The following is a 27,147-nucleotide window of genomic DNA, read 5'->3' on the forward strand; positions in this document are numbered from 1 at the left end:
TTGTGCCAATACCTGTCAAGTTGTACTTGGTGTTTGCCCTCCAACTGCTGCAGCAGTCAGCTCCTGAATTGCATGTCTAATTCACCTCAGTGGTAAAATGCTTGATTTTAAACCGCTAAAGCTGGGAGCAATAAAGGGTTAGTACCCCCTTGTGGTGCTTTATTCCAGCCCATGCTATTTAAAGAGCAGTTGCAGATTGGTAGATGGGATGCAGTAATGAAGAGCCTTGAAGGTGAAGACAAAGGCACTTGAGAGGCCTGCACAACTAATATCAAGTCAAAGGTGGTTTACTTGGACTCATTCTATTGTCTATCCAGGTTCTTTTACGTCATCATAGGACCCTCCCGTATACGAACCATTTTAGGTAAGTCCGTCTATTTAAACTCTTTGCATGCAAAACAAGAAAGTGCGTGGACGGATCTGAGGGTGTGAGAGATGCTGTGGGCTAGGCCCTGAGGCCCCCTGCTGGAGGCCTTGTGGCCCTGCCACACCCCTCTCCACTATACGGCAGTAGAGAGGTCCTCCAAGCTGCCTAGAGTGGCTGGTTGGGAAGTAGCCACTCTGGGCCCAGCAGGCTAGTGTACAAAGAGGTGCTGGGCCAGAGCGAGTTCAGTTCCTTGATAGAGGTGGAGGAGAGTGGATGGTGCCCTGGGCTGGCTGCTGGGACTCCACCAGGACAAGGCCCTGAGACAGACTGTGTGTGTGAGACTCGGCCGGAGGGCTGAGTCAGCGAAGACCCAACACAATCACACACTCAGCCAGGGGGCGCTCGCGAGAGGTGAGTGCCACACTGTTCCTGGAGGAATGAGAGATTCAGAGCAGCTTTTTGGAAAGCCAGAGAAGGGGTTACAGTTGTTAAAGGTAGGAAATCATCAAACCATAATTTGGGAGAGGAACCTATTAGAAATGGCCAAAATCCCCTAACCACACCCCTAAGCTAATGTCAGCCTGCAGGTTTCTGAAGGCTTCAATGGATTTCTCGCCGAATAGTCATCATGTTAGTTTTCTTATTTCACTTCTCAGAATAAGGTTTGATTTTCTCCCCCGCTCCCCTTCAATTTCAATGGGTACGGCTTCCTGCCCTCTACAGCTAATCAGCAACCATGGTCCACCCCAGCTGTGGATGAGGTGCTCCTTAGCTCTCTCTTGCCTATTGCACTGGGATGTTTTGAGGCTTAATTAGGGATTAAATTAGGTCCCTTGGCATGTTGCTGAGCCATCCTTGGAAAGGAATTGTGTGTCAGGGGGCCACTGTTCCTTCCCTATTTGCCCCATCCTGTGGTGGAGAATAATTTGCTGCTAGTGTATGCCGGCAACAAGTTACTACCCACCACGCTGTGCTGGCTCAGCTCTTCTGGCCAGTACATTGAGAGTGTAGAGTCAGACTCCCGGTTGCTGCTCTGGGAGGGGAGTAAGTAGGTGTGTAAGACCCCTTGTCTCTGCATCCTTGGACCCAGGGTCTGGGTAGCCCATGCAGGGGGCTATCAGGAGGATGGCGACTTACCTCTTTCTCTTACTTCCTTATATAAGTGTACAGTCCCGGCTACTGTCTAGGAATCTAGGTCTTAATAGTTGTTAAAGCATTTTGAGCAGCTTGGATGAAAAGCAGTGTGCATGTAAAAGTAGTATTCTAGTTCCTCACTTTTTAAAATGTTCCTCCTGAGGGGAGCAGTGCCCTTTCTCTAGCGTATTTTAAAAAGAGTCAGACAAAAACTCACAAATTATGGTTGATTTATTTATTAGCCATTACTTTCTAAGTAACACACAGATGTGAAACTTCATAACCAGACTCAAGTTTTCTATACTTTTAGCTTGTTAACAGAGAGAGAATCCTGCCTGCTTTAACCTGTACAGAATGTAACAGGAAAACACATTTAAATGCAGTTTCCAGATGCATATTTTCATTGATGGGCGATGACCTGTTTTGGGAAGGGAAACCATTAATGCAAAAAACACCGTAACTGTTAACATTTCAGTTGCTTTAAGACACAGTTCATTGCTTTCCATTACATGCATCTTTGCAGTATACAGTATGTGCCTGAGTTTCCTGTCTTTTGCAAACATGATAGCTGTCAACCTTAGAACGATATTTCCAAGAACAACATATGGAACTATTAGCTTTAGATTATATTTCATTTAAAGGAGAGTGACAGGTTTTACATAAACTTTTCCAGAGAGTTTTCTAACATGCAAAGTCTGAGCATATAAATCAGCCCAACACCTCTAGAGACTGAATATCAAACCAGTTCAAACGGTCTCCAAAACCACACTTTTGGCCTCCCTACCTGAGATTTCTGTCTGAAGACAAATGAGATGGAGAGAAGCCATTTCTGAACTTTATAAAGTGTGCTTAGTGTAGTGGTGGCAGTATAGTCTAATGGCTAGAGGATGGAGTGGCACTCAGGAGACCTGGGTTCAATTCCCAGCTCTGCCACTGACATGTTAGGTGACTTTGGGCAAGTTGTGTCCCCTCCCTATGCCTCAGTTATGCCATCTGTAAAGTGGAGATAACGATACTGACCTTTGTAAAGCACTTTGAAACCTGCTGATGAAAAGTGCTATATAAGAGCTAGGTATTATTTTTCCAAGTTCCCCACGTGACAAAGTTAAGCTGGGCAGCTGCAAGAGAGTCATTTTTTCCCCTCAAAGTTTTGCTTTTAATGCCACATTGAAAAAATGCATTTTTGTTGCACATATTAACGTTTACTTTTGGATAAACACAATGAAAATATGGTTCTCTTGCTTTCCTACAATAGCTTAAGTCAGTAGTACTTCACAGTATGTTTGGTCCAATTGTAACGCACTTCTTTGTACTGCAGCTATTTCACTTGGCTGAATGCTTCTTGACCATTTCAGTGTATTCTTGCACATCATCAGGAGATCCCAGGGCAATAGGTGCTCTCTGGTGGATATCCTCAGGCTCTCTATCCAGCATGGAAGGCAAAGGCCTTTTTTCCTATAAACTGCGAAGGGGTTACCTCTGGCTTCTCCAGGGTGAGAGGCTGCTCTCCTCCCTACCGCGGGAAACCCCCAAAGTGGATTGCCTGTTTAGGGGAAGGACTGACATCCCGGGGTCAATAGCAGGACACACACACAGAGCAAAGGTATTCCCCTTTTGCTTTGTGTTTGTAAAGTGGTTCCTTTTTGTTTGCTGGAGGAACCGTCCTTGGTTCTGTCCTGCGGCCTACTTTGGAAGAATGGATAAGAGAACACAGAGGGGGAGGACAAACACTGTTTAAAGTGGGGCTGGCTTAACCCAGGCCCCGCCACTGCAAGAGAAGGAAGTGCAGAGTCCGGCGAGATGGAGAGGCCTTGCCACATCCTAAAATCTTGGTTGAAAAATCTGTAAGAAAATTGAATGATGCTTCAATGCTTGATGTATCTACACCAGATCTAACCATATGGAGACATCAGGTATGTAACTGTGGAGATACACCAACCCATGTGTCTGCACCTCTCCAAGGAAGGGCTGGACTTCGGGATACTAGGGCCCAATCCAACTCTTGAGGAAGTCTTTCCATTAACTTCAGGAGAGCTGGATGGGGCCCTTAGTGAGGCTCTCTTGAACTGGAGAGAGAGAAGTAGAAAACTTACTAATGGGAGGGAGACCTACCTCGTCTGTGCAGCAATAGGAACATTGACTCCCACCCAGAAATGGTGTGAATACCATCCTCCACAATGCTTTTCTCACAAATGACAACAGAGTGCTTTAAGAGAACAACGGCTGAGCAGAACATTGGCTTCTGCTACATGGCCTCTAACAAATAAATTGGGCAGAGAGCATTATGTCTGAAGACCATTCCAAGCAGTGTAATTTAGGAGACATCTACACTGTCTGTGGCAGTGAGCATCCCAGCCCTGGTCGACAGCCTTGGACTTGCACCTAGTGCACTAAACATAGCTGCGTAGGCAGCGCTTTGAAGTTGAGAGGTTTTTGTTTCTTTTTCTTTAAAAAAAACATATGAAAATAGTGTTTCCTTTAGTAAATTTCATCAGTATTGTGAATCCAACACAACAGCATTGGTGATAGGAGACGGCCAGAGGAAAAACGACCCAAAATTCTAGGAATCCTGCAAACATCCAGAAACTCCAAAACATCATTCTCTATTTACCATGAAGAATTGTTTCATTAACAGGCATAGAAATATGAACTTAATATACCTGCATGATGGATAGCTAAGCATGTCTCAGTTTCTGCTTGTTCTCAGAATGGTGCTACAGAAGGGCAGCGTTAAGGTTGGTTGTGAGACTAACAACATACTTTCAACAGTTTGGGGCTAGTTTTGTTTTTGGTAAAGTGGAGCCTTAATTTGGAAGTTTCCAGCTTTCTAATGTTTGGGGGGTGTTTTTTTTTTTTTTTTTGAGAAAGGTACATTGTTCTCTTAAGGGTTTTTTTGGCTGACAATGGGATAGATCATTTCAACCTTAGTTCCAGGTTAACAAAGTTTTCTGCCCAGGGGACTTGATAAAAGAGAGATGGGCTGCAAAATTCAGACCTGCTCTGGATATCAAACCCCATCCCTCAACATTTCAAGTTGCTCAGAAAGGGGAGTTAGGTTTGGTCTCTTAGAGATAGGGGTCAGCACCAAAATTTAGATCCATGTTAAGAAAAATCCTAAATCTTGCAGGTGTTCAGATGCAGAGTTTGTTTGGACCAGTCTCTATACATTGACAGCCACATACCTATCTCGACTTCAGTGCTAAACCCATAGAGTGACAGGTCAGCGTCTGGTGCATACACAATTTTAAATTCTCAGGATCTTGCCTATTTGGTTGAACTTTTCCATTTGTTTTGGCATGTTAAGTTCCTTCTCCCCGACCCCAACACTGGACCTTTCCGCTAACTCATGTTTTACAGCGTGATTTACTGTGCGTTCGTTTAGAGTCATTGCAAAAATACAAAGACATGGAAATGTTTTAAATGACTGAGAAATCTCCTTAAAATGGTGTCGTCTTTCATCTAAAGGATGTAAGGGTTAGAGAAACATCTGGTGTATCTTATCCTGCTTCTGCCTTAGGCCAAGACGGTTAAGCAGCTGACCGTTTTGCACTAAGGCAATCAGCACTTATTTTCTTACCATGAGCCATAGGAGTCACACACTTTCCTCTAAGACTTGCTTCAATCTGGCTCATTTTTTATCATTCCTTCTTGCCTTTTTTAAAAAAATTCTCTTCCCCCTCCATTTCAGCGGCTGAATTGCTGCAGGCAGCAGCCAACTTGAAAGATAGAAGTTACAAAGTAAACAGTCTTTTCAAGATGGCTTCTTCCAGGGCCATCCTTCACCAGCAAGCCCCAATCACCATTCCCTACCTAGGAAGGGAGGCCCAGATCCTCAAAGATATTTAGGCACCTAACTCCCATTGATTTGAACAGGTTAAGCACCTACCGACCTTTGAGGATCTGGGTGTGAGTGTCACACTAGCTCCATGGTGACTAGGCCTCATGGCACTGAGGAAAGCCTGCTCCAGAAGGTGGCTGGAAATCCTGGTGCTGAGAGAAGCCTGCTTCAGAAGCGAGTTGCGCTTTCTGGCAGTGTGTTTCACTCTTCCTGTGCTTATCAGGGTGACCTAGAACTAGGGTGACCAGATAGGAAGTGTGAAAAAGCGATACAGGGGCTCAGAGGTAATAGGCGCCTATATAAGAAAAAGCCCCGAATTTCAGGACTGTCCCTATAAAATTGGGACATCTGGTCACCCTACCCAGAACTAGCATACAAGGTTGGACTTTTGAGATGGTTTCTAAGGAAAACACCTGGTTTTCAGTGAAGTCCTTGTTTTACTGAATTTAGTTCTCGTCTGGGGGGACAAAGATTTCCAACTACTTGCTTAATGTCACACTGTGGGTTGTACTTTGGCTCCTGCGTATTTCTACCCTGTGGCTCTGACCATTGATAAGAATCCTTTTCCAAATGTGTCCCTAAGGGTGATGGGTGGGATGTGTATCAAGATACCAAGTTTCCGTATAATCAGTGAGGTTAAAGGTCACCTAGATGTGCCTTCCATCCTGCGTGAGGCCTTCTCATTGGGATATTCCTGAATCTTGCTGCAAGACCCTTAAGGGTTAAAGACCTGATTCAACTCTCATTAAAATGAGTAGATAGATTCCTTCCCATTGATTTGAATGGGAGTTGGTTAGAGCTCTCTATGAATTAATTTTTGAAGCTCCTATATTCTAACACAGTTTCCTTGACTAGGGTGGAGTTCATATTTTTAAACTGTATGTTACAAAACAATAGGATAAAAGATTGGTACCCAGGAGTTATTGCCTATGGCATAGTGTGACTAGTATAGTTCTCAAAAAAAAAAACAGTGGGCATGCTAGTTAGAGAAACCATAGCAGAAGCAGAGCTAGCTGAATAAGCAGGTCCAAATTTTCATAAACATTTTTGTATAAAATAATTGTCTTTTGTTGGGGAGTGGGGGGAAGGCGGAGAAGGAATTTGAAATTTAGATGAAAATTTTTGTCAAAATATCTATCTGGCTCCAGAGATGGAATTTTCACCAAAATGTTATTAGAAATTGCTGGTTGAAAAGCAAGTAAAAATGTTCACAAATATTTTTGAGAAATGTCTTCCTTTTCTGCCAACATTCAATTTTTTTCAGCCACCTAGAATTTGAACCCTGCTAGCTTGCAGCTCTGGCTTAAGCAGAGCTGTAGCTAGGATGGATTTAATTGTCTCATAGAGCAAAAACCCCAGCTAAAGACATAAAGTGACATGCAGCAAGATTTGTTGTTCAGAGCTTTTTCTGCTGCATTGTATCAAATCCTTTAGCAACCCTTAAGGTGGCATTTTGGTAGGTTATGGATGAAACTCAGCTCAGGACAAAGCTGATCCGTTATAAAAGAGATGCAGTCATTTTAGAGAAGGCATTTTTGAAAGGGTTTTAAAAAAATTATTATAAAAGAGAACCTGCCCCACACTTCTTTCCTAAAATCTCCTTCCTCGGGAAAGTCCTGGCATGTGATCCTCTGTGTCTGTTCATCAGCATGATACAAAATTCTCACTTTCCAATAAATATGCTTTGTTTTTCTCCTTGAAAAAAAATATATATAAAAAAGTGTTACAATGTCTATTGTACAGTTTGTGTCCTGGCTACAGTATGAGGTCTGTGGAGGAAAGATTTTTTGTTTTTGTTTTTTTGTTTAATACAAACAAACTGCAACTGGTGATGCCCTCTGGTTACAGGGGTTAAAAAATATAAAGGAGTCTTTACTTCTTAAAAGCATCAGTTCTACTGGTTTGAAATATTTCACTGTAAAGGCTTGTGGATTTTCAAAACGGCAAATGCAATGTTTATGTAGGCCCTTGACTGAATACTGTAAGAAAGAGGCATGGGCATTTAGGTGGCTTGAGAAGAATTTCCATGTCTGGCCACTTGCGGCTTGAACAGCTATTAGGATGCAGGCAAGAGGCAGCAGTCAAAGGTTAAGTTGCTCTTTTTAGTATGGGTATCCATGGTGGTAACTTTCATGGTGACGGTAGTCATCTTGGTATCCTTCCTGGTATCCCTGGTGATAGCTATGGTAACCATACCCACCATACTCGTCTTCTGGGCATCGCATGCCAAGTGATTGTTGAATTGCCATTTCCTGTCGCCGGAGCTGCATGGAATCGATCAAATCGTACACGATCACCATGGACCACATTGGGGAAGGGTACCAGGATTTGACGTTTCCATCTTTGCCAACCAGAAGCATGGAGAAATATTCAGGGCTGATTTGGAAATAATTGCGGATGTCTTTCACCAGGTTAGTAGGGACATCTTCTCGCTCCACATTGGAGCTTCCTAGAAAAGGATAGAATCGGGAACAATGCTGGTTTTGATTGCCCAGCTAAATGATAATTTGGAAAGTATGCCCTGTGGCCTTTTCTTCCTATTTTACTGCCCTCTGTAAAAGATCCTGGTCAGTTTAAGGATCTCACAACCCTTCTCAGCAGAGATTGACTTCAGGACCTCCTATTTCCAAAAACGCAGGTCACTATCATGTGAGCGGAAGAAGAATTTATTTGTTTTAATAGGGTTTTATTTGTTCTGCAGGCTGTAGCCAGCAGAGGGTGATATAATCACACACTCACGCAGGTGTCTGATATTCCAAGCAATTTGGGGCAGTGGTTATATACCCCAAATGCCAGCAAAGGTGGTGAGGTTCCTTCCTGTTCTCACCTCTCCTTTGATGGATGTACTTAATAGGGTTACGTAGCTGAAAAGCTCCCTGCCTCCAACATGTGCTGTGGATCTCTGGTGCAAGGCTAACCCTGTGTGGGCCTTGTGGCACTGAAGGAAGCAAGGAATTGATGATGAAAGGAACCTTGAGTGAAGTCAGAGGCCTGCACATGAGCAGTAGCTGTGACTGTGCTTTATTAGCTTCCCCTTAAACCCTATAGAAGATAAGGATATGGACACCCCTTTGGCGGGGGAGGGGGCAAGGAGAAGCGTGCATTTGACCCACTCTATTTTGACTTCAGTGGGAGCTAAAGACATGCTGCACCTTGCCCCGTCCCTACCAATTATGGTGCCCTATGCAGCCCGAGCACCTGACCCCTCCCCGCAGAGGGTCTGGGCTGCGCTCAAGGCCTGCGGGGCTGCGGAGGCAGGAGTTGTGGGATCTGCTTGTGGGGGGGCCACAGGCCCAGAGCAGCCCGGGGGATTAGCGGGGGGCCTGGCGCCAGCAGCAGGAAGTGGAACGACCCTCCCCAGCCCGCTCCATTCTCCCCAACCTAGCCATGTCGCTCGGGGGAGAGGGCTTGGGGAAGGGGTCCGCTTTAATTCTAGTCATATCTGTCCCTCTTACCACCCTTTCAAGCAAAGTTCCCAGCTGCCCCTTAGAAACACACAGTGCTGTGTATGTGCCCTTCATGAGCAGTCATTAAAGACTGGGAAACCATTTCTCACCATTGATGGGATACAATTCTAAGACACCACCGATCTCTTCCCCGAGTCCTAGCAGCTTGAGGATAGTTATGTGGCGCAGACCTGCAAAGGAACGAGAGGTGCTTTGGGTGACACCAGAAATTTCCACTCAGTCATGGACAGATGTTATTTTAACTGTCCAGATCCATGCTTGCTTGTTGGGGTCCAATCCCACAAGTCTTCTGTGCAGGGACTGACACTGATTTCAATAGGAGTGCTGTACGTGAGCCAGCGACAGAAGCAACCATTCTGATCAGCTAGTCTGACCTCCTGCGTAACACAGGCTGTAGAATTTCCCTGAAATAATTCTATGGCCTGGTGGGCTTAATCAGGGGTTGGAATTTGGGGATAAGCTAATCCATACAGGCAGCGTGAAACTTATATTGTGAGAGCATGTTTCAGAGTAACAGCCGTGTTAGTCTGTATTTGCAAAAAGAAAAGGAGTACTTGTGGCACCTTAGAGACTAACCAATTTATTTGAGCATGAGCTTTCGAGACCCAGCAGCCTCCAATGTGGTTCTGCTGCGTGGGAGGGCAATCACAGGGGACAGGCACACTGGGGAATTGCAGAGGCCAACTCCATGGGCATAACTTCCCTCACCTCCAAACCCACCTCCCATTGTGTGGGGAAAGGAAGTGGTGCGGGTGAGGTGCACCAAGAGGGACACCGGGCAGGTGGATGCTGCTGCAGTAGCGGGTCATGGAGTGTCCTGGTGTGTGCATGGATGGATTCTTCAGAGGCTGAACGAAGGGGCCCTCTTGTCCCAAGCCCAGCCTTTTAAGTTGCCCCCTAAATGTTCTGCTAATGTTCTTACACTTGCATAAACTAGAGTGCAAAATATCTCCTGCCCATCTCTGGTGAGGTTTACATAATATCTCAGTACTTGTGTTTATTGTTTGACTCAGAGTGTCTTTTATGGGGTCTAAACAACAGGTGAGTTGGTGATCTTGTATTAGTTCCACCACCCATGAGAAGAGCAGCTCATATGGTGTTTTGGCCTCCACCATGGCTCCCTGAGAAAATCCTGCAGTCTTTATTCAGTCAAAACTGCCATCAACTAAGATCTGCAGGATTTTGCTCTAAGGCATTAAAAAAAAAAAGTGAACAAAGTAAATATAAATAAAGACAAATATTAGAACCTTAGCTCACCCTGGCACAAAGCTGCCAGGGCATTCATGTTAAGGCAGGTAAGCTGGGCAGATGCAATTTACTGCTTACATTGATAAATTGCTCATCATTTCCCCAAATTAGGGAACATGTGCTCTGCCCCTTGGCTTTAAATGCATGGATTGTGAACAGTGTTCCCTCTAATTTTTCCCACACGTGTGGAATGAATTTTGCTATGTGCACCAATATGGAGGTGATATGTGACACATCACCTTCATATTGGTACACATAACAAAATTCATGTGGTGGGGGTGGGGCAGAGAGGTTTGGAGTGTGGGAGGGGGCTCAGGGCTGCAGCAGAGGGTTGGTGTGCAGGGGTGTTAAGGCTCTGGCTGGGGGTGCGGGCTCTGGGGTGGGACCAGGGATGAGGGGCTCAGGGCTGGAGCAGAGGGTTGGGGTTCAGGGGTGTGAGGGCTCTGGCTGGGGATGTGGGCTCTGGGGTGGGGCAGAGGGTTGGGATATGTGCGGGGGGGGGATGGGCTCTGGGGAGGGGCCAGGGATGAGAGGCTCAGGGCTGGGGCCGGGCTCTGTGGTGGGACTGGGGATGAGGGGGTGGAGCAGAGGGTTGGGGTGTCGGGGGGATAAGGGCTCCAGCTGGGGGTGCGGGTTCTGGGGTGGGGCCAATGATGAGGGATTTGGAATAGAGGAGGATGCTCCGGGGCTATGGTGAGGAGAGAGGACTCCCTCCCAGCTCTCTCTCCCCGAAGCAGCACCTGGGCTGGGGGGAAGGGTGCCTCTCCCTGCTGTGGCAGCTCCAGGGCTGGGGCAAGGGGATAGGCACCCCTTCCCTGGCCGCAGCAGGTCTGGGACTGAGTGGGGCTGGGAGAGGGGCACTGCGGCAGGTCCTGAATGGGCAGGTTCCCTGAGCACCTGTGCAGTGCTAAATAGGCTGCTGCATGGCATTGCAGCTTACAGGGAACTTGGGTTGTGAGAGGCAGGGTGCAGAATCTCAAGTGGAGAAGCTGTAGGGTCTGGTAACTTATCAAGCAGCCTTAGAAGAGGCATGATGATCTCCTAATACTGGAAGAATGGTCAGTGACCACCACTGGGTGCAAAGCAAAACTATGTTACTGTATCAGACCATGAGTCCAGTATCCCACCCCCTGCCACACCAGATCAGCCCACTGGTCCATCTAATCTCATAGCCCTCTAGGGGAGTGTCCGGCCATGCTGGATCAGACCATTAGTCCATCTTAGTGTGGTATCCTGCCTTTGGCAATAGAAGCTTCAAAGAAGGGAAAATCACCCCTCCTAATTACTCCTGACCAATTGTGCAACCCTGCCCATGGGGATGAAAATTCCTTCCTGACCCATGGAGTAGTTGTTGGGATGAGATTCACAAAGGCATTTTAGATCCCTATCTTTCATTGAAATCAAGGGGAGTTAGGACCCTAAATATATTTGTGAATCCCACCCTTCATGCCTTGATGCATGAGATTTTGTTACCTTAGTTTGCAAAAAATCTCAGGAGATCCAAAGAGTAGTGAGAGCTTTATTTTAAATTAGTTGAAAGAAATGAAGAGAGAACCCCACCAAATGCATGAAAAAGTCAGCATGCAGAGAATAATGCACTTATTCATGAGATGTACAGTGGCAAACTGTTTGGAGGTAACATAACCTGTAGCCCTCAAGTGGGAAATTACTATGGGGATCAGATTAAATCAGGCATCCACTTTTTCTTTTTTAGACAGAGGATTGGAATGTTGTCTTTGAGAAAAGATCATAGAGACGCACCAGGGTCCCAGTTAGTGAGGCACCTCTTTCTATACTGGGAAAAGTCTTAGAAGCTACTATTTTAGTGACTCGGAGGCAGGACGCTTGGAAATGCACAACTTGATTAAGGATATTCAACCATGGCATGAGGAAAAAAGGAGGGTTATGCCTTATTAACTTGCTGGAATCCCTTAAGGATATCCCCAACAAAGGGAAGAGAGTTAAGTGAATAGTGGCTGTATGCAGATCTTCAGAAAGTATGTGACAAAGCTCCATATCGCTCACTAATTTGGTATCAAGGGAAGTGGAAGCGGCTGAGGGTGTGTATGACAGTGAGACTGTGATTAAGAGAGTGACTCTGTAAGTGAGATTGTGTGGATCCCTGTTTATTCAGGCACCACTGACATTCACTGAAACAGTTGGAGACTTCTGCTACAGAAGGCATTCCACTACATTGCTGCTCAACAGGGGAAAATCTAGCCCCTGCCACTACAGATGCACAGAAGACTCCAGACAGTGTGGAGCTATGATGCGTGGAGGAGGCTATGCACCAGAAAGCTGGGCAGTGGTGTACTTGCTCCATTTACACGGCTGTTAGGGGAAGGCAGGGAATAGGCAGAGCTGAGTGAGCCCCCACTGCATGGATTCTTTAACTCTTCCTTTCCAGTAAGGGCTATAGGCGCCCTGAAGGCTCTTCGTGCTAAGTGGCTGAAGTGGCCTCCATGAAGATGCTTTGCATAGTTGGGATGAGGAAGGAAAGAAGAACATAGCTCTCTCCATCCTTTCATGCATCTCCTTGCTGCCCACCCTGGTTCTGTACTGGGCTGATGATTGGTTCCTATAAGCACAACTTGCTTATACCACTAATTTGCAGAGCTGTGACAACAACAAGATGGACAAGCCCAGGGCTGTTCTATTGCTAAAAATGCCCATCAGAGAGAGAGTCTGAAGGGGCTTTAACTCTTCCCTAACCTAAATGAGGGATTTCAGAGGAGGTATCAGCATCCCCCACGGTATGCTTGGGTGGCAGCGGCTACTACGGTGCATGTCCGAGGTTTGTCTTCTTCCATCCCTAGCTGGGTGGGTTCGGTTAAGTTTTCAGCTGGACAGACCTTCTCAGGCTGTCTGGGTTTAGATTTGAGTGAAGGAATCCATCCCCAAATGGCACTCCGGAAGGATGTGGTCTGGGGAGCAAGAGCATAATACAATCGGACTTACCAAAATTACAGGCCTGTCCACTGAGGGCAGAAAGCTGCTGGGAATAGGCCCAGTCCTCGTCACTGGGAGCAGAGATCACCAGCAGCCTCCTCCTCCACCGGAACCTGGAAAGAGATGAGAAGACAACAGAGAAGCATTGTTCTGTGCTGCCTCAAGCGCCCTGAGCATTGTTTTGAATTGAGGGGTCAGTGTAGATATGGTATTTCACAGCCTTCAAAGTGCTTTACAGAGAAGCCAAGGGGGCCCATTGGCCGCTACTGTGACTCACATGATGCACAGTGCAGCTTGCTCCTTAGGGAACCACAGTGCATCATGGAAGATGTAGTCTGACCCAGGAGCCTGGCCCACAGGAGAGACTGGAGCCCTGAAGCTTCCAAACGGCAATTCCAGTGAAGCATTACAGCACCGTAAGTAGTTTAATGTCCAACTGACATGAAACGAAATGTTCCTATTCCATTCCACAAAACGAACTGATCTTACCTGAAACAATGTTTCATTTCTTTTTTTTTTCCTGATGGAAAATTGAAAATGTCAGCAAATTCAAAACTTTCTGAAGGAAAATTTTGATTTTTGGAGAAATTGCATTTTGAAGGAAAATTCCCACCCATCTCTAGTGGGGAAGCATTTTTAAAAGGTTTGTTAGTGTGAACTTAGATGCTGAATGTGCTCCCCTAACTTGCTTAGGGGGGGCTATAGAACTATAGAAAAACAGGCTTTGGGGGTATGTCTATACTGCAGCTGGAGATGGGTTTGGTAAGCTAGTGTGCTAAAAATAGCAGTGGCACTGGCAGCAGCCTGGGCTAGTTGCCCTGACTACAATCCTATCTGAGACCCTAGGTACTTACTTGGGTGGCTAGCCCATCACACTGCCACAGCTACATGGCTATTTTTAGCGCACTAGCTTGATTAAAACTAGCGTGTGTACGTCTACCCGAGTTGGAAATTACACCACCAGGCTGCAAAGCAGATGTAGACTTTGAGAGCTTAGAGGAGATGTGCTACAGCACCGATACTCAGACTGCGGCTTTTAACCGCAGGCTGCTCTTTAATGTGTCTCCTGCAACTTTTTGCAGCATATAATATTAAAACACTGTGAGATTTAATTATTAACCAGTCTATGTTATTAGCCAATCAAGATGCTTTTACTATGTTATTAAGCTATCAACATGCACTAAGTTATTAACGTATTTGTTGTGAGAATAATATATAAAAACTAAATATTTCCCCCATCATTCACACTACTGTGGCTCTTTTGGGTAATGTTGATTGCTAATTTGACTCGTGAACGCTGAGGTCTGCATATCACTGTGCTACAGGAAGCAGGAAGAGAAGGCGAGAGACGAAGAATGAGAAACGGGATGGGCAAAGCAGCTTAGAAATAAACCCAAACTCTTCCCCCACACTCCCTTTTCCAATTTAGATTTGAACCTAGAACCAAATTCAAGCCATATATTTATGAAGGTTCCCAAATGTTTGGTCAATGTTTTCATTCATTATTTGTATTCAAATTAGAGATGGAGCCTGAGCTGCAAAGTTTGTATCCGGACCTGAGTTGTCTCAAAGTTCAGGTAGTGTTCAGATCTAGGACTTTGGTTCATCCCATTTACAGCTGGGATTCTCCATTAATTTCATAGTGTGGCCCACATCTTAATAGAAGGCTTATCTCCTCCCCTCCTGCTTGCCATGATCACCTCCTCCCAACATTCATGAATGTACACACCACCTCCCACTCCCATTTGTAAGTACAATGTCCCTGTGACAACTAGAGCAATTTCTTCCATGGAAAAGGAGGATGAGAGGAAGGATGGTCTAGTGATTTAGCGTGCTGACTTAGGAGACCTGGGTTCAGGTCCCTGCTCCACCCTGGCTTTCCTGTGTAACCTTGGGATAAGTCATTTTAGTGTCTCTTTCTCTCTCTCTGCCTCAGTTCTTCATCCTGTATATTGTGGGTAATAGCACTGCCCTACCTCAGAGGGGTGTTGTGACAGTAAATGTGATAAAGACTGTGAGATGCTCAGATAGTAGGGTAATGGAAGCCATATAAGTACCTAAGAGAGAAAAGTATTGAGTGTACTCTTGGCTTCGTTTTAGCAGTTGGAACAAGGAGGAGCCAGCACCGTGTGACTAGCCAGCTCCCTGTGGACTAGAATCAAGTGTTCCACAGACCAGCATTTGGGAACCTCTGCAGCAGAGGAGTATAGGCCAGATGTAACTTGGGGGTCCAGATCCAAATCTGAACTCTCACAATATTTGGGGATGCTGGATTTAGGAGTTTTGTTCAGTTTCATCTCTAATTGTCATACCTATGTTCTTCCCAGTTCTGTCCAGGACTGGAAGAGGATAAAGCCTGATCTCAATTTTGCATGTCCAAACATCTTGACTAAGCATCTGAATTTTGGATGCTCAGCCAACGTGACCCTCCAAATCTCAAGATCTTTACACATTGCCATCTCTAGGTGATATAATGGCTATTGGAATTGGGAATTGTATTGCAGACTGGGATAGAAAAATCACCATAGAATTTCTCACAGTACGTGTTACTTTTCAAGTTGTGCTATGCTGCTAGAAGAGCTCCAACTGGTTGCAGTCATACAGTTTGTATATGAATTAGTGAGGATCACCTGGCATTGCGCTATCCAAGAAGGGTGGTGATGGGGAAAGATTTGTAACCAGTCTCAAAAACCTAAATGAAAGGTTATTTAGTATTTTAAAACAACACTTTTCTCCGTAAAGGTACCTCCCCATCCAAAACTAATTCGGTTTAAAAGAATTCACAAAACTGCAGGGCTATTTTTGTACCAGGAAATGCTCTTTTAAAGGGAGGCAGATGCTGCTATAACAACAGTATTTACTTTGAGCACTTTGATACACGCCTATAAGACATCCCAAAGCTTCAAAACCTGTCAGTGTCACCATTCACAGGTAACTATGAACCAGCTGATGGTCTTTTTGAAATTTTTGGGCTGAATCCAAAAAGAAAGGTTTACCCGCATGGTAATTTTCTGGGGAGGTTTAGCACAGATATAGGTGTGAGGTTTTTTTTGTAGCAGTGGTGGGTGAAATTCTGTGGCCTGCGTTGTGCAGGAGGTCAGACTAGATGATCATAATGGTCCCTTCTGACCTAAATATCTATGAACTCTATGAACTCTAAGTAGGCCTTGTGCTTGTGTCACAGCAAGGCCTTCTGGGAAAAAAGCCAGGACTTTTGTGGGGGCAGGGAGTTGCTGTTGTGGTTTTTTTATTTTAAGTAAAAAAACAAGTTACATTGTTTTTTAGGCTATTGATGCCAGCTGATGAGACAATGGCTGAGTTCCTCAGCCATACTGCATAGCAAAGAGATGCCAGCCAGCTTCTGACTAGCTGGTCTGCTGATGAGGTAATGGCCCTGCTTCCCCACCCAGGGCCACACACTGAAGTCCGCTGTAGTCTTTCCACTGCCTTTAATGGGCTTTGGATCCATTTCCCCATGGAGCATGGTGAAGAAACCGAGGGCAGCTCCTAACCAGCTGGTCTGGTGGTTTGGCAATCAATGGCCTGACTTCTTCATTCCCGTAAGACTGAAAAGAGAGATTCCCGGGAGGGAGCCTTAAGCCCTGAAGAGCACCCTGCTGGCAGGAGGGAAGACTATGTGGGAGTGTGTGGGCGGAGTGAAAGAAGGGCAAAAATCACGTCACCCTTTTAAAAAAACAAAAAAATCCAAAAATCTCCTTTGTGATATTTTCAAAATTTTAACATGGGAAAAGCCCCATCCTAGCTATAAGTAGGGGCTTAGAATGGAAATTTTGGATTAGAGTCTGCCATGACACCTACTCATGCAGCCACATGGACCAAGGTGTAAATCAGGCTGGAATTTGGCTCATCAATGATGAGAGCCTTTTGCAGGAGTTGTGTATTTAAGAAAAACATTCACAAAGTTAATTCATAAAAACCAGTGGGGGCAGAACTGGAGCAAGGCCGGAGGGAGAAGTTCTACAGGAGACAGAAGAGTAGCCTCAGTTCTGATGCACAAACCTGTGCCTGATACACTGAGTCCCCCTTTCCCTTGGTCTTCCATCCAAGTACCGGCCTCACTCAGCCCAACCCTCTGGCTCTGCTGGAATGAATCACTCACTCAGCCTATGCTGTCATCATCAGTGTAGATGTTTGGGGATGGACTTTACCAAGGAACCTGTACCGTGAGCCTTCAGCTGTGCAAGGATGAAGATAATTGACAATACAGTGCTTGCCACAGTTAGTCAGGGATTGGCACCCACATACCCTTTCACCAGGGACTTATTTCTGATAAGCAGCAGGCCTTGCATTTGGAATCTGGGAGCCTCCAGACAGCTTTGTATCCAAACCTTCAACCTCTTTTCCCTACAACCACCCCTCCATCCTCTGCATTAGTCTGCAAGGGAGGTCAATGGTTTCAGTCCGGTCAGTGAACTCAGACAGCAGCATAGTCAAATATCCTGTGTTAAACTGGGACTCCCCCGCCCCCCCGTCCCAAATGGAGACTCCCCCCAAACATCTGTGGGTTTCAAGGGTTCCCAAAGCCAGCTCTCACTAGTGGTTTCCTTCCATGCCATTCACACAAATTAAGAATGATATTTACATAGTTTAACTGACTTCCCTGATGAGCGACAGCAGGGGGTGACTCAGTTCCGGCAGTTTCATTCACAGGGAGAGGTAGTTTATGACAAAACAAAATGAGCCCTGCTGAGGGCCAGGCCAGATTCAGTGACTGGCATGATCTATCTACCTTTTAAAGACCCATTGATGCCCACTTCCTAGAAAACAAAAACATCGTCTTTGGAGACAGTTCTGTTTATAGATCCTCTATTTTTGCCTTTCTCTTCCCCTGGTTTGTTTTTTTTATTACTAGGGCTATTTGTAGGGAAACACAATTTTGTGGCTTCCTTCTCTGCTAGTATACAGGCTCTTTATTGCCTAGGACAGCTGTTCCCAAAGTGCGGTTCTTCTTGGTGGTGTAGAATGAGTCATTCTGAGAGCCAAGCAGGAGGGAAATGGGGGAGTTAGGAGATGTGGTGGATATGGTAAAGATGTTTTCTCGCGCACGCTCTCTCTCTCTCTCTCTCTCTCTCTCTCTGAGGAAGTGGCCCTCAGAAATGAAAATGCTGAAGAACCAATGACTTATGCATTCACCTCTTCCGGCTGCTTATTCCCCCCTTGGAGTCACAATCCTCAGTGTCCTCTGAGTCATTTTCATAGCAATCAGACATAAGAGTACAAACTGAGGATTTTGATAGTAGGGGGAGGAATATGCAGCAGCAGTAGGTGAACTCCTGAACAACAAGAGATCTTATTTTTGTGCACATCACCCAGTGATGGAGATGGGCCAGAGCTGCAATATTTAACTTCAGATCTGACTTTCTCCAAAGTCCAGGCACATTTTGCATCCAGGGGTGTTGCCTTGTGGGGAGAAGAGTAATACAGAATATACAGACTACGTGAGCAAAGACGTCTCTCTAAGCAGGTTTTTTCAGATGTTTTCCAGGATGCATTAGCAGCTCTTTCACACTGGCTGTTTTATTTCAGACATGATAAGAAGGACGTGGGGGAGAATGGAGTCAGTGATCTGAACTGCACAGAAGGAGTTGCAGCTGAAATAACGAGATTGTGGCATCCAGTGACCAAAGTACAGAAACATTGCAATGCTATTCTAGAGCTGAACAGGTTCAAAGCATTGCATACACATGAGCTAATTAATCCTCCCTTGCCCCTGTGTAGAAGATTACCCTTATCTTTGGAAACGGACACAGAAAAGTGAAGTGTGTTGGCCAAGATTGTGCAGCAAGCCTGTGGAAACAGAACCCAGGAGCCCCCATTTCCAGGGTTCTGCTCTCCGCAAGAGTATGCTGTAGCTGCAGCAGAGCTAACTGTGGTTAAATCTCATTATCTTGCTGGAAATGATAAATATTGCAAAATCTATTTAAAAAAACAACCACCTTTCCTTAAAAATAAAATATGCCAGATATTTTAAATATGATGAATTATCACTAGCAGCTAGAAACAGGTCAGTGCTGAAAGTAATACCTGGATAAGAAGTTTTCCAGGGACTGTTTCTTGTCATCTTTGCAGACAATACCTTCCCTCTTCTGCTTTTCCATATCTTTGATTCGTGACTGGAAGGTGTCAACCAAATCAAATATAGACTTCATTGCAATGGGCACTTCATAATATTGCTATAAAATAAAAGGTAAAGAATAGGCTGAATTACAGATAAAGCCCTTAAGCACATAACATGCCACTGCAAGAAGAAACAGAGAGGGTGGAAACTGTCCCTGATTTCACAGAGTCTGTTGTGAGGAACTGGATTATTCCTAGGATTCCAGCTTTAAATGTTTGCCTTGTAGGACAAACTTGTGTGTCAAGATACTGCACACAGCTCATTAGAATCAGGTTATCTTGCAGTATCATGCTATGCCCGAGAACATCATTCATATACGATGCAGCATCAGCGTGTTGTGTCACTATATCACATGGCAGCCCCAGGCTGCATTTCAGGACACCACGTGCTGCATTCAGCTCCTCTGACAGAGGTAGTTTTATGCTTGTGGTGAGTTGCCAGAGCACCATCTCAGCACACACCCAGACCTCCCACTGGAGTTCCCCCATCTTGAAAAGATGGACTGTGCCCTCCACCCTTCCCATTCGCTGTCAATCTCCCTTGCTGTCCACCTTCTAGGTGATGAAACCCTTCTGACCCTCCAAGTCAGGGGTGGCCAACCTGTGGCTCCGAAGCTGCATGCGGCTCTTCAGAGGTTAATATGCAGCTCCTTGCATAGGCGCTGACTCTGGGGCTGGAGCTACAGATGCTAACTTTCCAATGTGCTGGGGGTGCTCACTGCTCCCCTGCTCGGCCCCTACCCCTTCCCCCAAGCCTGCCACGCCCTCACTCCTCTCCCTCCTTCACAGAGCTTCCTGTGCATGCGAAACAGCTGATTGCGGCAGGTGGGAGGAGCTGGAGGGCGGGAGCTGATGCAGGGCTGCTGATGTATTACTGTGGCTCTTTGGCAATGTACATTGGTAAATTCTGGCTCCTTCTCAGGCTCAGGTTGGCCACCCCTGCTCCAAATAATGGCAAGGCCCCAAACCAGCCTCTCTCATGCATTTCATACCAGTCCACAGCATATTTCTGCTTTTCAATGCCTTTTTGTTCAAAAAGCTCAACTCCCCACCTTGACCCTCATGTCAATATCCGTCAGCACCATGAAGAAGTCATTGTAGGTCATCCCGTATTCTTTCCTCAGCTCATTGATGAGGTGCTGGTCCACAAGGTCATCATCCTCTACCACCTTCATGGGTTTCTCATTATCTTAAAAGCAAATAAACTGCTGATAAACATGGAATCACAGAGCAAACTGTCATCAGTTTCATCACATAAGTCGCACAAAAGGGGCCCAAACATCACCCACTCTCCCTCTCTCTAGTCATAACTGGCCATGGTTTTCAAAAGGGAAGTGATTTTGGCTTCCCAATTTACGGCACCGTAAAGGGGACTAATTTTCAGTCCCCACCTTCTGAAAACAGGACCCTAAAAGGTATCTTGAGCTGGACATCCAACATTGCTAGTCACTTTTGAAAATCTAGGCCACGTGTAATTTATCCTGAAGGAACTCAAAGCTCTCTACAGATATTTCACAACTACGGAAATGCAGTCACTTCTGGAATGGTATGTAGTGATTATTTAACAGTGCACCGCAACATTCTATGAAAAACAACATATCCAAATAAAACAGCACAGAGAATTTAAAACTTTAAAATACTATTAGCACAGTTGGATTTTGGCTAGGATTCCTGAGTTAACATCCCTATTCTTGCAAAAATTGACATGGGATCTTTAATGACCACAAATGACCAGGATTGCTGTTTTGTTTCATCCGAAAGGCAGCAGGTCCAGCCCTTTAGTGACATGTTGGGGTACTGATTTACTATTGAGTGCCACCTATTGATCACCTACACACACTTCTCCATGCCAGCACTCAACAATTGAAAGAGAAAGGTCTGCATGTCAAGCCTGATTATGTAAATACACTCAACTCTACTGTGATCACAGAAGACATTCAAAAAGGCTTGCTAAAACACAGACAGTATCTTCATTTTGAAAAGAAAGCATCTTTGAGTTATCCACGTGCAACCCCCCCCAAAGTAAAACTAAACTTACTAAAATCTTGAACATCTGAAAAGATTTTTAACAAGTGAAAACATTATTTTTGTTTTCCTACATCTGAATAACCAAAATGACCAAACTAATCCTGCAGACGCTTTCAGATATACACCAAAAAAATAAATAAAAAAATTGCTTTTAAGAAGCGACCATAAGAAATTTCAGTCCATTATAAAGGTATAGCCAGGTGACTTAAAAAAGGTTTGAAATAGCAATGTCATCATCATCTCCATCTCAGCTACAGTGTCAATAGTGTTGTTCTATAGTCCTGCAGCAATGATCTAAAACGCTTCACTACACAGTGTTTTGTATAGTTTTTGTTTGTTTCCATAAAGGAAGCCACAATCGCACATGAAGCACCTGTTAAATGGGATTAACTCTGGCTCAGCTGTCATCTTTAAAGTGGTTATTACCACAACAGGCCACCGAAAGAAAAAGGTGCATAATCCAAAGTGTTTGTAATATCAAAAAGAGATATTAAAAGGTACATGCAACAGAGGGTGAGATCATACTGTACCCCCTACTATCTGTTATGCAATTCCCTAAGAATACAGGTGGAAACAGGAACAATAAGATATATTAAATCTCACAGCACAGGAATCAAATTAACCTCTAGCAACAGAGAAATAAATAAATGAAAATGAAAAAACACGCAAAAATGACATTAAAGGAAATGTGGGGCACAATAAACTGTGAAAGAGTACAATAATAACTATGCTATGTTTTTCTATAGCACCTGCCACCTGAGGATCTCAAAGCACTCTGCCCCTCCCAACAGCCCCAAGATGTATATATTGCTATCCTCAATTGCAGATGGAGAAACTGAGACATAGGTATTAAGTGACTTGCCTAGGTCAGAAAAAAGCAGTGGCAGAGCTACAATAGGACCCAGGAGTCCCACTCCCCTGCTCTAACCATTAGACAATAGTGAATAGGGACGAGGCAAACTGAGTTGGATAAATTAAATAAATACTGACCAGAATATTTGATCTCTGCAAACAGTTTGGTTTACTATTCATTACTTTTCTTTTTCATGCATTTCTGAACATCTCCAAGCTATGGGGGATATGGGTGTGGATTCAAAGCTCGCTGCAGGCCCATTGTCTCTAGAACTGGCTGCACAAAAACCCTGGATCCAGTTCAGATATGGACCTGAACTTTTTGCAGCTTGGGGCCATTTCTAATAGAAACCGTCAACAGTCTGAATATTCCAGTGGTCACACTTTCTATTATGGTTACATTTACAAATAGTTTTTGAATGGTTAGTACATGATTCACAGCACGTTATGCACATGATTCATATCTTCTAAACATGGTCTTGGGCACATCGGTAGAAGATGATGTAGTTGATTACAAGCCTTGGTTATAAGCAGCCTATTGAGTCGCTGGACTCTGACAATCACTTAACCATGTATTAAAACAGCTGTAAGTCACACGAAATATTTATACATGTACTCTTAAACGGTAAAACTGGCCAGGAGTAAACTTAGGCTGGGAAGTAGAAGAAAGTTTCTGGCTATCTGATGACTCAGTTTCTGGAACAGCCTTCCAAAAGAACAACAGGTAGCAAGAAACCTAATGTTGTAAGACGGAGCTTGATACATTTTTGAATGGGATTGCTTGTGATAGCAGGGGACTGGACACAATGACCCAGAAGGTCCCTTCCTATGTGCTTATAAAATGTGACCTCTAAAATATATAATAATTATTACTAATACTAATTATTAATCAATGCAAACAACCCTGCAAAGCAAAGACAAACCAGCTCAGTAGAGTAGGGCAAGAAAGCTCAGCGAGAAATGTGACTGCAGCCAGCTCGGTGGTAAGTGACATAACACCAGATAAATGTAAAACAAACATTAACCATGGGTCTATAACCATGGCTATTTTTTCTGGTTAAGATTGCAGATGTCAGCACAGAGGTGACATTTTAGGGCTTCTCTGTCAGGGGAGACCAGAGAAGACAAACTATTTGACAACGTTCCTCTTCACAACTGATAGCTTAAGGCAAAAAGTAAGACTAGGAGTTAAAGGCAGGAGCAGGAGACAGAACTAGACATTTTTGCAAACCGGGAAGAGATTACTAGCCAGAGAATGCAGGGGTCCATTTCAAGACCACTCTGTTATTCACCACCTGCCCCCAACCTCCACAGCCAGAGATGGTCTCCAGCAGCAGGACCAGCATCATTCTGCTGTGCAAAGATAGAGGCAGGATTGAGAGGGGCCACACGATCTACTGCCACATGGAAGCTGCTCTCTTTCCACCCTTTCTGGAGGGGTCACAGCAGGAACGTGGGAAACCTGGAACCCTCACGGCTTCAGTAGCAGCCACAGAGCAGTTCTGCCACTGGGGGGGGCGAGGGTGGGGGGATTCTTTTCCTCCCTCCCTCACATATATTTCCACAGTGCCCAGCCCAGCTACTTAGGGGTTTGGAGAGAGGATTTAGATGAGGTTACAGCAAGGTTGGGTTGCTTGGCTGAGCAGTACAGTGGCCCCATGCATTAAGCATTGGATATGGACCTAAGCAGTGTGGGTTGTAGTCCTGGGTCCAATGTTTACTAATGTGGTCTTAGCATTTGGAGTGAAGGTGGGCTGTGCTAATTTGGCTACTTGGAGTGGGATTTTCAAAAGCGCTCAGCGCTGGCCTAATTCTGGTCCTAGGGAAGTCAGTTGGGAGACTCTCATGGGATACAATAAGAGCAGAGCTAGTCAGTGCTTTTAAAACCATCCTGCTACTGACTGTGTGCATCTTTTCAGATGTGCATTGAATGAGGCTAGCTCTGAAGGACACTTTATGAGCTCAGTCAGTCGTGCTCACTAGTGTCTGGTGAGAGATTTAAACCTATGCTTTCCTTTAGATCCATAGATCTTAAGGCCAGAAGAGACTATTATGATCATCTAATCCAATTTTCTGCACAAAACACGCCAGAGATCCTTTATTGTGGCTTCCATTGATTCCTGCATCAAGCCCATATCTTGTGGTTGAGCTAGAGCATGTCCTTAGGCTGGAAATTTCAGAGAAGAGATTCTTGCATGAGATTATTATATTATTATTATTATTTAGTGTTTGTATTACAGTAGTGCAGGAAGGCCCCATCCAAGACTGGGACACCATTGTGCTGGACACTAATGCATCCATAAATATTGCAAGCACAGCTCTTCTTGGGAATTTTTGCTGCTTCTGGTCCTGACAATGAAAAAATGAAAGGGAAAAAAAGAAAAAGAAATTCCTATTTTCTGAACATATAAAAGGTTCAGGGTATGGCACAAGTTCAGGTGAACTCTTATTTTAACCAAGTTGTTTTTCTCATGTCACTAGCTGAGATGAACCCCTGTGAGCCTTCTGTGTTTCATCACCTAGTGTCTTTTTTCTGTCTGAGGATTCCGCTTTTGTACACTTGCATGTTTCTGGAACTTTGCTGGGTTTGGGTTAAACCTGGAACAGGCTGAAGGAGTATGGTGTATGTCAAACAGAGTGCATTTCTGTTTTATTAGCCAGATGGCAACTATATATAATCCTTACCAGGGCACTGATATGTGTATGGGCCTAACTATACATGGGGTGATCTTGAGTAAACTTAGACTTACTTGGAAAGAGCTTTCCCTGCTCCAGGTGTGCCACAGAGGCACAGAAATACTCTCTAGGCTCTACTCTCAGGGACCGCACTCTGAGTGGCTGGTGATTCCTATTGTGTTTGATGGAATAAATGGGCCCAGGGAGTCACACCCCTCACAAACACAGGGACCTAGATCCTCCGCTGAGGCAGCAGGGAACTAGCAGGCATTCCGTAACAACTTCCCGAACCTCAGACCAGCTGTCTGCCAGCCCTGCAAGGCCATGAAAGAGCTGAGCTCATGAGATTTCCAGACAGTCTCCCTTGCCCAAGAAGTTTGGAGAAACAGCTTAACTCCCAGAGGAAACTGGGTTTGATGTGGCAGAGCTATGAGAAGGAGCAATAGTTTCTATACAAGCTCTTCAAAAGCTGCAATCCAGCAAAGCACATAAACCCATGTGTAACTTTAAGCATAGAGCAGCCCTGTGATGTAGTGGGGCCGGATTGCACCAGAATGGCATACCGGCACTTTTGCCGCATGGAGGACACTATTTTGTTCTCAAAAGGGTGACCTACACACAGCATGACCTCGCATGCACTGTGCGTCCGAGGTCATGGCCTATAGAGGATACCATTTTGTAGAGCAAAATGGCATCCTCTGCACAGCGTGACCTTGCATGCTCTGTGCGTCCGAGGCCATGCTGGCAGGGGTGTTCCCACGCTTGGGGCATTCTGATAGTACAAGTACCTGCCCATTCAGGACTACACCCCGGAGTAGCCCTACTTGACATCAATGGGACTTTTCATATATTTAAAGTTTTACACAAGCTTAAGTGCTTTGCTGGACTGGGAACTAAGGACCTGGTCCAAAACCCACTGAAGTCAACAGAAAGACTCCCACTGAATTCAGTAGGCTTTGCATCAGGATCTGAACTTGTACACTCAGATTTTCAAAGCCGCCTAAGGGAATTGGATACTCAGCTCTCATTTGGCGCTTTGAAGATGCCCCCTTTAAAGAAGGCAACACAGGGTGTGTGTAGGTGGTTTAACTGCTTAGTGGAATATGCATGGGCTGAACAAAGTATCTAGAAGAAACCTGGGTTCATTCACTGACAGTCAAGGTGGTGCATAGTACCATGAGCTGAACAACTTTACACCAGCCACAGAAAGTAGCCAGGCTGGCTGTACATTGCTTTATGAGTAAAGAGAGGACATTTGCTTGTGCCCCTTCTAAGAGAATAAAAAGAACATCCACACCACAATAAGTAAACTAAAGCTGCACTCAGCACCAGATTCAAACTTCCTTCCCCAAATTTTTGGACTGTTTGGTTGGGGTCCATCTCTAAGCAAAACATGTTTAACAGTAGAGAGGGGAAAATATTGAAAAGCAGACCCTTACAATGACCATGCCTGAGAACACTCATTCTGTGGGTATGCTAAAATCAGACATTTGCTAGAGAGGGGAGAGCTGATTCAGAGAAGGGAAGGAACTCTGACACAATAGCTGTCTAGTAAGATTTCCTGTCTGTCCTGATTTTAGCCCATGTGTGTGAGGAAAGCCTTTTGCATGGCATTTTCGAAGGGTGCTTCCAAATCTGTTCCAACCAAACCAAGTGCAAAGGGAGGAGAAAATGTAACATTCAGCAACAGGAAGGGAGCCATTTGGAACTTCAGAATGGGAGTTGGGTTGGTCTGAGTTGTGAGTAGCTTTTTATTTAATCGAAACCAATTTCCCCCTCCATTGTGAAATGACTCCTATGTGTGACACTGGCCAATTTATTGTGGCAGTTCTTAAAGCCTATTAGTCTGTAGCCAGCCACTTGCTGCTGATGGTCTGCAAAATAAATCCAGTGATAACACAGAAATGTAACTATTCAGTTACCCAAAGAGATGGATACATGAGATGTCTACAGGCCTGAACCAAATGATCTTCCTGCCCTTCCCATGTCACACTTTTCTGCTCTCTACTCTTTCACTGGCGTTAGAAACTACCACACATTTCACCTTACAGTGCTGGAAACCTAAACACGGGAAATACCAGAGACAGCTATGTAAATACAAAGTGTGGGGAGTAGGCGGGGGGAAGTTGCCACAACAAAGGATCTCTCTTAGACTTTAACCCCAGTTGGGTTTCTCTCTTCCCTCTCCTATGTTTGGCCCACCTTAAAAAAAGAGACAGGAGAGAAATAAATATGTAAAAAAATGAACCTAGTTGAAAGTGATCAATCTTCATGCTGCTGTTGTTCATGGTGCCGAAAATTGTGATGACTGAGATTTTCCTTGTGGCCATCTTGCAGAAACTCTCCAGGTATTCGTCTCGTTGTTGCACATACATGGTGTTGTCGGCCTTGGGGGTCGTGATCAGCTAGGGGTTGGCAGAGACAAAGAGTTTGATTAGTTTCAGAACAAA

At 44.9% G+C, this 27,147-nt stretch overlaps 1 protein-coding gene across 1 annotated transcript in view; it reads right to left on the reverse strand.

Annotated features, from left to right (window-relative positions):
* Positions 1-4,331: 4,331 nt before the first annotated feature.
* The window catches only part of CCDC80 (coiled-coil domain containing 80), a 30,055-nt gene continuing 7,239 nt past the window's right edge, over positions 4,332-27,147 (reverse strand). The window contains exons 3-8 of the mRNA XM_084651361.1: positions 26,946-27,102; positions 20,194-20,330; positions 19,049-19,197; positions 13,013-13,116; positions 8,896-8,976; positions 4,332-7,788 (exon numbers count right to left, since the gene is read on the reverse strand). Of these exons, the coding sequence (XP_084507487.1) occupies positions 7,442-7,788; positions 8,896-8,976; positions 13,013-13,116; positions 19,049-19,197; positions 20,194-20,330; positions 26,946-27,102 (975 nt within the window). The 3' untranslated portion in view covers positions 4,332-7,441. The remainder of the gene's footprint in view (positions 7,789-8,895; positions 8,977-13,012; positions 13,117-19,048; positions 19,198-20,193; positions 20,331-26,945; positions 27,103-27,147) is intronic.

Source organism: Lepidochelys olivacea (genome assembly GCF_965140295.1).
Source record: "Lepidochelys olivacea isolate rLepOli2 genome assembly, chromosome: 1".
Lineage (NCBI taxonomy): Eukaryota > Metazoa > Chordata > Testudines > Cheloniidae > Lepidochelys > Lepidochelys olivacea.